We start from the raw sequence: 12,997 nt of genomic DNA, 5'->3' as shown, positions 1-12,997 counted from the left end.
TGGATCACTGAAGAAGTCAAAGAGGGAATTAAAAAATACCTGGAGACAAATGAAAATGGAAACACGATGATCCAAAATCTGTGGAACACAGCAAAAGCAGTTCTAAGAGGAAGGTTTATGGTGATACAGCATTACCTCAGGAAACAGCAAAAATCTCAAATGAACAATCTAACCTTACACCTAAAGGAACTAGAAAAGGAGGGACAAAGAAAACTCAAAATTAGTAGAAGGAAAGAAATCATAAAAATCAGAGAAGAAGTAAATGAAATAGAGACAGAAAAAAAAAAGATCAATGAAACTAAGAGCTGGCCTGGTTCTTTGAAAAGATAAACAAAATTGATAAACTTCAACCAGACTCATCAAGAAAAAAAGAGAGAGAGCCCAAATAAATAAAATCAGTAGTGAAAGAGAAATTACAACTGACACCACTGAAATGCAAAGAATCATAGGAAATTACTACACAGTTATATACCAATAGAAGACAACCTAGAAGAAATGAATAAATTCCTAGAAATGTACAACTCCCAAGATTGATTCAGGAAGAAATAGAAAATATGAACAAACTGATTACCAGTAATGAAATTGAATCAGTAATTTTAAAATGCCCCACAAAATAAAAGTCCAGGACCAAATGGCCTCACTAATGAATTCTACCAAACATTTAAAGAACAATTGACATCTGTCCTTCTCAAGCTACTTCAAATATTTGAAGGGAAAGGAATGCTTCTGAACTTGTTCTGAGGTCAGCATCACCCTGATACCAAAACCAGACAAAATTACCACACATAAAAAGAAAATCACAGGCCAATGTCACTGATGAACCTAGATGCAAAAATTCTCATCAAAATGTTAGCAAACTGAATTCAACAATACATTAAAAGGATTATATAATAACATGATCAAGTGGGATATATCCCAGTGATGCAAGGATGGTTCAGTATCCACAAATCAATGTGATAACCACATTAACAAATTGAAAAATAAAAACTATATTATCTCAATAGATGTAGAAAAAGCTTTTAACAGAATTCAACATGCATTTATGATAAAAGCTCTCAACATCAGGGGTATAGAGGGAACATACCTCAACATAATAAAGGCCATATATGACAAACCCACAGCCAACATCATACTCAGTGGTGAAAAGTTGAAAGCATTTCCTCTAAGATCAGGATCAAGACAAGGATGCCCATTTTTGCCACTTTTATTCAATATGGTAGTGTAAGTTCTAGCCACAGCAATCAGACAAGAAAAATAAATAGAAGGAATCCAAATTGGAAAAGAAGAATTAAAACTGTCACTTTGCAGATGACCTGATACTATATATATAGAAAATCCTAAAGACACCACCAAAAAACTTAGAACTAATAAATGAATTCAGTAAAGTAGCAGATTACAAAATTAATATACAGAAATCTCCTGTAATTCTGTAGAGACAACAAAATATCAGAAAGAGAAATTAAGAAAACAACCCAACTTACAATTGTATCATAAAGAGTAAAGTAGCTAGAAATAAACCTAACTAAGGAGGTAAAAGACTTTTACTCAGAAAACTATTAGACATGGATGGAAGGAACTGAAGATGAAATAAACAAATGGAAATATATTCCGTGCTTATGGATTGGAAGAGTTAATATTGTTAAAATGTTCCTCAGGCAGTCTGTAGATTCAGTGCAATCCCTATCAAAATACCAAAAGCATTTTTCACACAACTAGAGCAAATAATTCTAAAATTTGTATGGAATCACAGAAGACCCCAAATAGCCAAAATAGCCTTGAGAAAGAACAAAGCTGGGGGTATCATGCTTCTGATTTCAAACTATACTACAAAGTTACAGTATGCAAAATAGTATGCTACTGGCACAAAAACAGACACATAAATCAATGGAACAGAATAGAGATCTCAGAAATAAAACAACACTTAAATAGTCAATCAAAGAAGGCAAGAATACAAAATGGGGAAAAGACAGTCTCTTCAATAAATGGTGTTGGGATAACTGAACAGCTACATGCAAAATAACCAAACTGGACTACTTTTTCACACTAGATTAAAGACTTTAATGTAAGACCTGAAACCATAAAACTCCTAGAAAAAAACATACGCTGTATGCTTTTTTTTTTGGCGGTACGCGGACCTCTCACTGCTGTGGCCTCTCCCATTGCGGAGCACAGGCTCCGGACATGCAGGCTCAGCGGCCATGGCTCACGGGCCCAGCCGCTCCGCGGCATGTGGGATCCTCCTGGACAGGGGCACGAACCTGTGTCCCCTGCATCGGCAGGCGGACTCGCAACCACTGCGCCACCAGGGAAGCCCAGGCTGTATGCTTTTTGACGTCAGTCCTAGCAATTCATTTATTTGGGATACATCTCCTTAGGCAAGGGAAACAAAAGCAAAAATAAGCAAATGGGACTACATTAAACTGAAAAGCTCTGCACAGTGAAGGAAGCTATCAACAAAATGAAAAGGCAGCCAACTAAATGGGAGAAGGTATTTGCAAAATGATAAGGGATTTATATCCAAAATATACAAAGAACTCATATAACTCAACATCAAAATAGCAAAGGACCCTATTTAAAAATGGCCAGGGGACCCGAATAGACATTTTTCCAAAGAAGAGATATGGCCATGGACACATGAAAAGATGCTCAATATCACTAATCATCAGGGAAATGCACATCAAAATCACAATGAGATATCACCTCACACCTGTCAGAATGGCTATTATCAAAAAGACAACAAATAAGCATTGGTGAGGATGCGGAGAAAAGGGAACCTTTGTGTGTTGTTGGAATTGTAAATCAGTGCAACCACTATGGAAAGCAGTATGGAAGTTCCTCAAAAAATTAAAAACAGAACTGCAATATAATTTAGTAATTTTCCTTCTGGGTATTTGAAGAAAACAAAAACCCTTATTTGAAAAAATATGTGCACTTAAATGTCCATTTGATATATTTATACAATGGAATATTGGCCATAAAAAATGAAATCTTGCCATTTGCAACAACATAGATGTATCTACAGGGTGTTATACTAAGTGAAATGTGTCAGAAAGGAAAGACAAATAATTCAGGATCTCACTTAAATTTGGAAGCTGAAAAGCAAAACAAAAACTTAAATTAAAACTGACTCAGATATAGACAGCAAATGCGTTGTTGCCTGGAGGGAGGGGTGTGTGTGGGGAGTGAGCCAAATAGGTGAAGGTTTTAAGAGATACAAATCTCTAGCTGTATGATAAGTAAGTCAAGGTGTTGTAATATTACAGCATAAGGAATATGGTCAGTAATATTGTAATAATTAATATGGGGACAGATGGTTACTAGACTTATTGTGGTGATCATTTCATAATGTGTACAAGTGTCAAATCATTATGAATATACCTGTAACATAATATTGTATGTCAACTATATTTCAATAGAAATAATTAAAGAAAAATAAATGCAGAGATATACCATGTTCATGGATCAGACAATTCCATATTATTAAGATGTCAGTTCTCCACAATCTGTAGATTCAAACCAATACCAAATTAAACATCAATGGGCTTTTTAAATGAAATTGACAAGCTGGTTGTAAAAGTTATATAGCAATTTAGATGACTTAGAATAGTCAAAATAATTTTGAAAAAGATATACATAGTTGGATAACTCATAGCACCTAGTTTCAAGATTTACTATATAGTAATCAAGGCAGTGTGGTATTGGTACAAGGATAAATACATCAGTGGAACAGATTGGAAAGTCCAAAAATCAGAACACAAGTACATGGTCAGTTGATTTGCAACAAATGTCCCTGAGTAATTCAAGTGGTGATAATGAATAGTCTTTTTAAGAAATGGTATGGAAACAACTGGTTACTCATTTGGAAAATAATGAAACTCCCCCCTTACCAAGCATCATGCGTGAAAATTAGTTTGAAAGATTTCGCATACCTAATAAAAAATCAAAACACTAACACCTTAACAAGAAAAACAGGAGAAAAATCTCAGCAATATTAAATCAGGCAAAGATTTCTTAGGTAGGAAACACAAGGCACAATCTTTTAAAAAGCGATAAATTGGACTTCCTTGAAAGACACAATCAAGAAGATGAAAAGGCAAGCCACAGATTGAGAGAAGGTAATAAATCAAACATATGCATATATGATTTGTGTGCTTGTATGTATCTGTGTATGTGTATGTATCTATTACATTTATAGATAAGGATATATATCCAGAATATATTAACAATTATTAAAACTTAATTTCCCAAAGGAAAATAACTCAGATGATAAATGAATACCCAAGCATAATTTCAACAGTCCTGTTTGAAACTACATAAAAATATTTCTAAAAAGACATTTAATTACTAACATCCAAGTATAAAAATTTTGACCTTTAGTGAATTTGTACAGAGAATGGTAGAGTATTTCATTTAAAATTGTAATTGAAAATAGCAACATAGGGCCTCCCTGGTGGCGCAGTGGTTGAGAGTCCGCCTGCCGATGCAGGGGATACGGGTTCGTGCCCCGGTCTGGGAGGATCCCATGTGCTGCGGAGCGGCTGGGCCCGTGAGCCATGGCCGCTGGGCCTGTGCATCCGGAGCCTGTGCTCCGCAACGGGAGAGGCCACAACAGTGAGAGGCCCGCGTACAGCAAAAAAAAAAAAAAAAAAAAGAAAATAGCAACATATTATAATCAGAGGAAATCATCAATTAAGCATAGAAGCAAGATTAAACAAAGAGTTACATCCAAAATAATGAAGTTAAATAATATATGGAAACTATATCATGGAGACATATTATTTGTATTTTTAGAAAAATAGAACCATATATTAGTGTGAAAAGATGTTAAAAAGTGAATATTAATTTGTTGAGGAAGAACCATGGTATCAATGAGGGTGTATCATAAGTGACTAACTGGCAATAAGTAAATGTCTTTCCTGTTTTTTTCTTTATACTTATAGGAATTAGTATCAACAGATATTTCCCCTTGACTCTTTATTTCTTGAGACCACATAGCATCTTTCTCCAAAAGAAATGAACTAATTTGCCACCTCTCCTTATTTTAGTTTTTCATTTTAAAAACAAAAGCAAAAACTACATTTGTTTCCCCTTCTTTTTCTTATCTCCAGAGTTACAGTTGCTTAGCAAAAGGTCAGTGCCTCTCTATTTATTTACTCACGTAGGGTATGCCATACCTCAAAATATTTTAGAAGTAGTTTTTGCATTATAAAGAGGACATAATTATGAAAATGATTCTGAAGTTCAGTGGTACAGTAAATTATGAGCTTGCTTTCATTTTGCAGGGCATCAAAAATGTGTAAAGTACTGTAGAATGGATTACATCTGTTTTGTCTTCTCCTAAAGTAATAATTTTTTATGGTCCTTTACTTTTCCCATTTCTTTTCCTTTGGGCTATGGCTGCAAAAATCAGTTTAATTGCTCAGCTAACCTCTTCTTCTACCCAGGCATACCTTTCAAAAAATATAGGTGGTATTACTTTTTTGAGGTTTGATGTACCCTGATGAAATATGAAGCTTGGTTACTTTTCTTAGCATTCCTTTTTGCTGGAGAGTCTAACTATATCGGTTTTCTTTAACCTTCGTATAGATTTGTTATTGGGAGAGAAAAACCAGGACAAGTGAGTGAGGTTGCCCAGTTGATAAGTCAGACGCTGGAACAAGAAAGGCGCCAGAGAGAGCTGCTTGAACAGCACTATGCCCAGTATGATGCCGACGATGATGAGGTAAGTTGCATTTGCAAACGTTCTTTTTCCTTCATTTTTTCTTACTACATCCCTACTTGATAAACCTCTCTTTACTGTATAACAGTATGACAGGTCTTTGCAGTTTCTCAAGGAGAATGTGTCGACATTCAACTCGCAGAAAGGAAATATTACTTGCTTTTGTTATTAGCTTATCAATCAAGTAATGGTATCATATTTACAGTATGAAGACTTCTGGATCAAATAAGTCCTCTTTTACCACAGTATTAAGATAAATTCACTGAAACAAAAAAGGGTAAAAATACCAAAATGTGAATAGTAGCTATCTTTTTGTTGGAATTAGGTGATTTTCTCTCTCTGCTTTATATTTTTTCAATTTTTCCTAAATTTTCTACAATAAGTATGTAATGCTTTTTCAAAAAAATCGGTAAACATTTTGAGTGAAAAGGCACATATACATACACAAACGTACACAGAAAAGTACTGAAAATTGCTGAGTGTTTTCAGGTTCCCCCCCCCGCCCAGGGAGAGAAAGTTCTTTGGATCTGCTCACTATGATTTGTGCTAACATAATGCAGAACAAAGCTTTTCCACCAGCACATATTCCATAGAGTAGATACATACTGGAATAATTTTGCATCCTGCTCTCTGCAGAAGATCAAGCAAATGAATAGAAGCTAACCCCCAAGTGAAAACTTCTCTATGGAACCCTTGTGTGTTGTAATATAATACAGATGCTGGTCTATTTCTAATGTAAATGCCAAATGTACATTGATAAAATGGGACAACATACTTTATTATAAACATGTTTAAACATGCATATGTTTCACATTGGCATGTCAAAGGATCCATCAACAATTTAGTTGCAGTATTTCATACCTCATAAACATAGTAAATATTCAGGTAAAACAAATACTCTTCTTCATACCAGCTGATATAAATAGGATAGTGTCACTTCATATGTTCAACCTCTACTCATCTGAATATATTCTTTTTCCAGAACTTTTTTTTTGGTTTCTAGCCAGGACCTAGTGAAGATCAATAAAGAGACATTCAAATATTTTTCATGTATTTTTAGTCTGGAGTGTTCTAACCCAAATGTATCTTATTTTTTCATCTGTTTGTAGTATAATGAGGATGTATTCTCTCTTTATTATAGTAGAAAATTTTAAAATGATGCTTCAGTTAACTGTTGATCTAAGAGTAAACATTAGAAACTCTTGAGTGAATTAGTTTCTTAGAATTCTATTTAGTTGATTTAGTTTTTCACTTTCAGAATTCACTTTAAATGACAAGGTTCTTTTTTTTTTTTTTTTACTAAGGTATTATATATGAAAATGTTATCTGGGATTTTGAAACTAAAAAAGTGATTTCCTCAAATATTTGAACTTTCATCTTCTCTGGTTTTCAGTTTTGTGTTTTATCAGAGACACTGATTTGCTTTGGCTTCAAGCCTGAATTAGGATTGTAGAATCATTCTCGGCAGGTTTGGCTTTTACCTGCTCACTCTGTTAAAGAATTTGGATCTGAGGTTCAGGGGAGTACGGGTGACATCAAGTGGTAGAAGGTGAGGAAGCCAAATTTTTCAGTCTGTGGACCTCAGTGTCTTTGCTTTCAAGTACAGGTATTGGGCTAAATCTCTAAATTCCTTCCAGTTTCTAATATTCCATGAGCCTGTGAAATGAAGCATCAGGTCTGACAAGGAAAGAGGGAAAATAAGATAGTTCTTTAATTGAGGCTTCCCAACTGAAGTTTTTAGGTCATTTACTACATACTTCCTCCAGTTATTTTGAGGAAATGATCACATTCATCCCCCAAAGTTTTCAACTTAAGCAGCTAAAGCTTTTTTTTAATGTAAGATTTTCTCTAATTTAAAAATTTGACTAAATGCAAAAGGAATATTTATCATTCAACATTTATACTTAGGAGTACATCATATGGATTTTGTTCGTTTGTTCGCCTGTTTTTATAAGGAAAGCAGAGTTAGTTGATTGTCACCTGAGCAGATATTCTCAGGGGCAAGGAGGGTAAATAAATATTCAGTGCCAGCCACTTGGCCAGGTGCCTTTCCTACATGATTTCATGTAATCTTTACAGCAAGCAGAAGAATCTTTTTTTTTTTTTTTTTTTTTTCTAAATACGTAGTAATTGAGGCTTTTTGTAGTGCTATAGCTAGTGGTTGCCAGATTTAGGATGGGAACAGGGTCTTCCTGGCTCCAAGGCCTGGACTCTTTGCAACACACTGCTGATTTTGAATGGAGTAGACTGATGGGTCTGTCTGTTTTTAGGCACACACAGAGTAACTGGGGAACAAGAGATGCTGGAAGGAAGATTCCTGTTTTGGCTTATGGAGTTTCTTGTAATACTTAGGTTCTGTAATTCTTTGTTCTATATTTCTAATAATAGGGGGATTGAAAACTTGCAGAATTATTTTACTATAGGTAAATACTTAATTCAGAAGTAGCCTATGAAGATAGGGCTTAAAGGGAAGAATAGCTAAGTATACAACTATTTTACAAAAAAAACAGAGTTTAGCTTTAGGTTAAACTTTTTCTTCTGTCTGTAAGTTGTAGAAATAGAAAGCAGGTGCTTGCTATTATGCTACTCCAAGTAACCTTCACTTTATTGAAAAGGTCAAGGAACCCTTTCCCATTGTTTCTTTCTCTCTCGTGTTCCTCTCTGACGTACCTTTTTCCCTTTCTTGTGTGTTACACACTGCCTCACCAAAGCATGCCCAACTAAAACCTACCATTAATTTTCTGTGCACCGGAGAGATGAAAACTCTGCAAATAGTAAAAATTTACTTTTGTGTACACATGTTAATTTATTTACTTGATTAAATTCATTTTTTACTAATTTTTTACTATCTGGTTACAATTTAACCAGATATTGTTAAATTGATTGATCTGAGTGTTATGTCCTTATTTTTTATTTATTCTCTCTCTGTGTTAATGAAAAGTGAAAGACATAATGGAAATGAGAAGAACCAATATTTGTTATCCAGTGAGTAAATGGTCCTTGAATAATTGATTTAATTTTATATGTAATTGAACAATTTATTGATTTACGTATCTTTGTTAACCCTGAGTTGTGTAATCAATCACTTGGTTTCTTATTTTTCTTATCATTTATAGAATCATCCTATGATTTCAAAGTTAGAATCGTTTTTATTTGATAATATCCCCTGTGACATTCCCTGGGCCAGCCAGGAAAACCTCTAATTAAATGCAGAACAACCATGTTCATCCAACTAATTTCCAGAGCCAGCACTTAGATCAGCTTTGTCTACCGAAGAATGGATAGCTCTGGTTTTGGTCAAATAATCCAAGGTTGATTCTAACTTGGAACCTGTCACATTGACAGAGGGGAGTTGCTTGCTTGAATTGCCTACAGGGAAAACATTGCAATGTGAGAAATATATCTTGAAATTGTAAAAGTTCAGTGGGTGTCTTACCAGAACCATATTTAGGATTAAGAATACCTTACTATGTGTTGTGCGTGCTTACATATATCTGTTTTAATGTTTTAAGAAATTATAAATCATACTCCAGTAGAATTTAAAACATATAGATAATACCCAAACTTCATTTAAATTTCTGAATTTTCTGTTTTTTTTCCTTCAAATATTTAAACTAGAATAGAGTTTAAAATAAGTAAACACCCAGTTCAGTTTGAATTGCATTCCTGTTTCTGTTCATTCTGTGTTAAACATTATGATTTTTTTTAAAAGTTAAAATGGCTCTGCCTAAAGGCTGAAAAATAAAAGGGAGGATCCTATAAAGAAGAGGGAGGTATAAATCTGAACCACTGAAAAATTTTAAACATAGATCTGAATATATCTGTGATTGAGTGATTGTACTTCTGGATTTATAGAATTATTGTTCATTTCTTTTTCTTTCTTTCTTTCCTTCTTTTTTTTTTTTTTTTTTTAAACAATCTGAAAGGTAACCATGGAGGATTTCAGTAAATCCCTCAGACAGTCAGCACTATCCCACGAAATTCTGGGGGTATGGTAAATTTTTCAACTAGATTTTATTTTCAATAACAAGTTTAATTTCCATTCATACGCCACAGTTATCAATGTTTACCTTTTAATGGTGAGATGATGTAATTCTGGTATATGTTTTGTGTAGCGTAGGTCATGTATGTATATTTTGGGTATCTGTTTCTATCAAAGAGCCATATGCAATGTGAAACACTGTGGGCTCAGACTGGAAATGAAGTATGAACTAGTACTGTACCACTTTTTTAAATTAGAAAGTATATAATGGTCGTTCACATTAAAATGAATTATTTTACATACACTTTTAAAATTATATGATTATTTTGGTCTTGCTTCTTTAAATATAATATTTATTACACTTTAAAGTCTTAGAGTATAGATGGCATTTCAAAGCCACTTTGAGTAGTAGTTCAAAGCAAGATTAATCATCACTCCAGAAACCGAGGCTCCTTCTCTTAAAATATAATTTAATCTTTCTTTCATAATTTGTTTTTATTACTAGAGATTATTATTAACAACTGTATCATGACAACATTATTTTTTTAGAATCTTTTAAAGTATTGAATACCATTTAGAGCAACTGCCTACATGGATATGCATTTTTATTGCTTGTGTTAATATGTAATAATTAGAGGCAGAAATACAATGGAAGCTATGGTTTACATGTGTTAAAGGTTTACAACAATGTCATTTTTATGTGAAAAGCATTAAAGGGATAACATTAAACTTGACTCATGCTGTTTGCTGTCCCTGTCTGGAAGCAGCTGGTGTCGTGTGAACAAGAGACTGCAGTTATTATGGATGGCCTTTTAGTAATGTGAACTGGCTTTATGCTGTGTGTATAGGGCTAAGAAACTAAGAGTTAGGGGTATTAGTTCTTGAAAGTCCATGTTACAGCAAGCATTGGAACTTCAGTGTTTTTTCTCTCATTAGGCTGCTCTCTCTAGTGGGGGAAAAAGCCTTTTTTAATTTTTGTTGTCAACCATTTTAGAACACTGTGGCTGAATTGCAAGGAGTGTCTGGCAACTGCAATAACAATAACAACTATTTCCTTAAGGTTTGTTTTTTGGTGGAAAATAATGCTTACCTTCCTGCTTTCATGTGTGAAGTTAAATATTCTATGTGTCTTATTAACTAGCTCTGTGCTTGGAAGAACTTCTCTAGAGCCATGTGTTTTGTATGTTGAATAATAGTTTGAAAATAACCAATTGAAAAATAATTAACTCTGAAACATAGCACATATTTTAGGCACAGTTTCTGCAATTTGGACTCACTTCCTAATATTTAACTATGGATGTTTTAAACCCCTAACATTTTAAATATTTTGTGATTTATATTAAAGGGAAGAAAAAGATGTCCAACAACAGAGCTGTATGATGTTCATAAAATATAACGTACATGGTGACTTATATTGTCTTTAAATCCAGTGATTATTTTTTTAGAAAAGGATCGTTTGATACAAAGTTCTTAATTTTTCAAAAAACTAAATATATATATATATATTTAAATTATAATAGTACTTGTTTGCACAATTTATATGGTAGGCATACTAAAATGTGTAAAAAGATTTTACACTTTAAATCATAAACTAATTCTCACTATCTTTAGCTGCCAGTAACAGTGATAGAATAACTTAGAAATGGAAAGTCAGGTATATTTAAAAGGGAGATTGCTTTATGGTGATTAGAGGAGCCAGAAGAATAGAAGAAATACAAAACAAGAAAAACAGCTTGTTTACAGACTCCAGTTTGACTGGACCTTTAAAATTATTTAATTTAATTATGTCCTTTGGTTTGTGATCCCCAAATCTATAGTAGTGGTCATTGTAATTGAAACCCAGAATCCTAAGGTGCTTGGAAGACATTCAGTTAAAGACTGTATCCATTCTTGGTCTTACCTAAGCAGTGTACACATGCATGCGTGCACACGCACATATACACCCACATAAATACACTATCCCCAGGAGGCGGACATCTTCCTCTACTTGAAAGGTCCTCTCTAGAAATATTCTTTGTGTATAGAAACATTATTATTTATAACATGGAGCAGAGACAGGAAGATGTGCAATGTAAAGGGAAATCAGAAGTTAGGATAGAAACCTTTGCCTAAATAATGCCATCTTTTTGTAGCTCATTTTTTTTAGTTTTATTTTGTTTATCATAATTCAAGTGATTTGAATATGTTTTCTTATTTTCTTTCCAACTACCACATTGTCATATTAATTCATGAGCCAAATATGAAATATCAGATACACTTTATCAAGTACTTCTAAGCCATTAAATTCCTCTGAGATTATAGACTTTGTACTTTCTAGAAACCATGCTAGAACAATTCAGTGATGAACCGCAGAGTTTGCAGTGTTACAGAAATGTCACAGAAACAAACACAAATGACAGCATTTTTCCAACTTTAAAAACATTTATAAATTGAATATACTTTTTTACCAGAAAGCTCTAAAATGCTAAAATGCATAGTGAGAGATGGGCCTTATTAGCCTGGGAAACTGACTAACTTTCCAGTGGGCCATAAGGATCCTGTGGTTTCCCATGCCTTTGCTCCTCCTGTTTTCTCTACCTTGAATGTCATTCCATACACTCTTTGTTGCTATTTTGTGCCCACTAATCCTGTTCACCTTTCAGGGCTTTGTTTAGATTTCGTCTGTCTCCTCCAAAAAGCTTTCCTGGGCTCTCTCAGCTGGGCTGAGGGCCCTTTCTTAATTGAGTCAGTAGCACCTTGTGTATCACTCTCTATCATTTTTTACCCATAAACTTGTAATGTCTTCAATGACAGGTCTCGATAGCTGGTTGATTTTTAATACATACAGGGATGAGCACAGCACTGGGCAGATTAGAAGAAGCCAAGAAATTGAACTGACTTGAATCACTCAAAGGATATTAAGATGAAAAGTGGAGAGTAGAGTTAAATGAGGAGAATGAAATTTAGTTAGGAACATAATCTGAAATAGTGAAGGAAGAATGGCATAGAATACAGGGATAAAAGAAATGTCAAACCTAGTTAGGCTAGAGATTGAAGATAGCGAAAGGGCTGAAGGAATAAGCTGTACTTGTCTTTGGCACTTTGGGGTTTAGCACCGTTCTGTGGGCTTTTGCTACCATATTTTAATTGTTTTGAGAGACCGTGAATTTACAAGAAGATCCTATCTCTATCACACTGCACCAAAATCTTCTGCATATAAAACCAAAAAAATAAATATGCATATTTCATTCCTTGAAAACCTTTAGGACCTTGGAATGGCAACCTGGTGATTCACATTGACATGACTTTTTAGTCAT

General features: G+C 34.0%; 1 protein-coding gene across 1 annotated transcript in view; it reads left to right on the top strand.

Annotated features, from left to right (window-relative positions):
• The window catches only part of PPP1R9A (protein phosphatase 1 regulatory subunit 9A), a gene marked incomplete at its 5' end in the record, with an annotated part of 154,310 nt that overhangs the window by 46,545 nt on the left and 94,768 nt on the right, over positions 1–12,997 (top strand). The window contains one exon of the mRNA XM_082632230.1: positions 5,587–5,722. Within this exon, the coding sequence (XP_082488356.1) occupies positions 5,587–5,722 (136 nt within the window). The remainder of the gene's footprint in view (positions 1–5,586; positions 5,723–12,997) is intronic.

This window comes from Mesoplodon mirus (assembly GCF_964341445.2).
Source record: "Mesoplodon mirus genome assembly, chromosome: 9".
Classification (NCBI taxonomy): Eukaryota; Metazoa; Chordata; class Mammalia; order Artiodactyla; family Ziphiidae; genus Mesoplodon; species Mesoplodon mirus.
The sequence above is the reverse complement of the archived record's forward strand: the minus strand, read 5'-3'. Positions and strand labels throughout refer to the sequence as shown.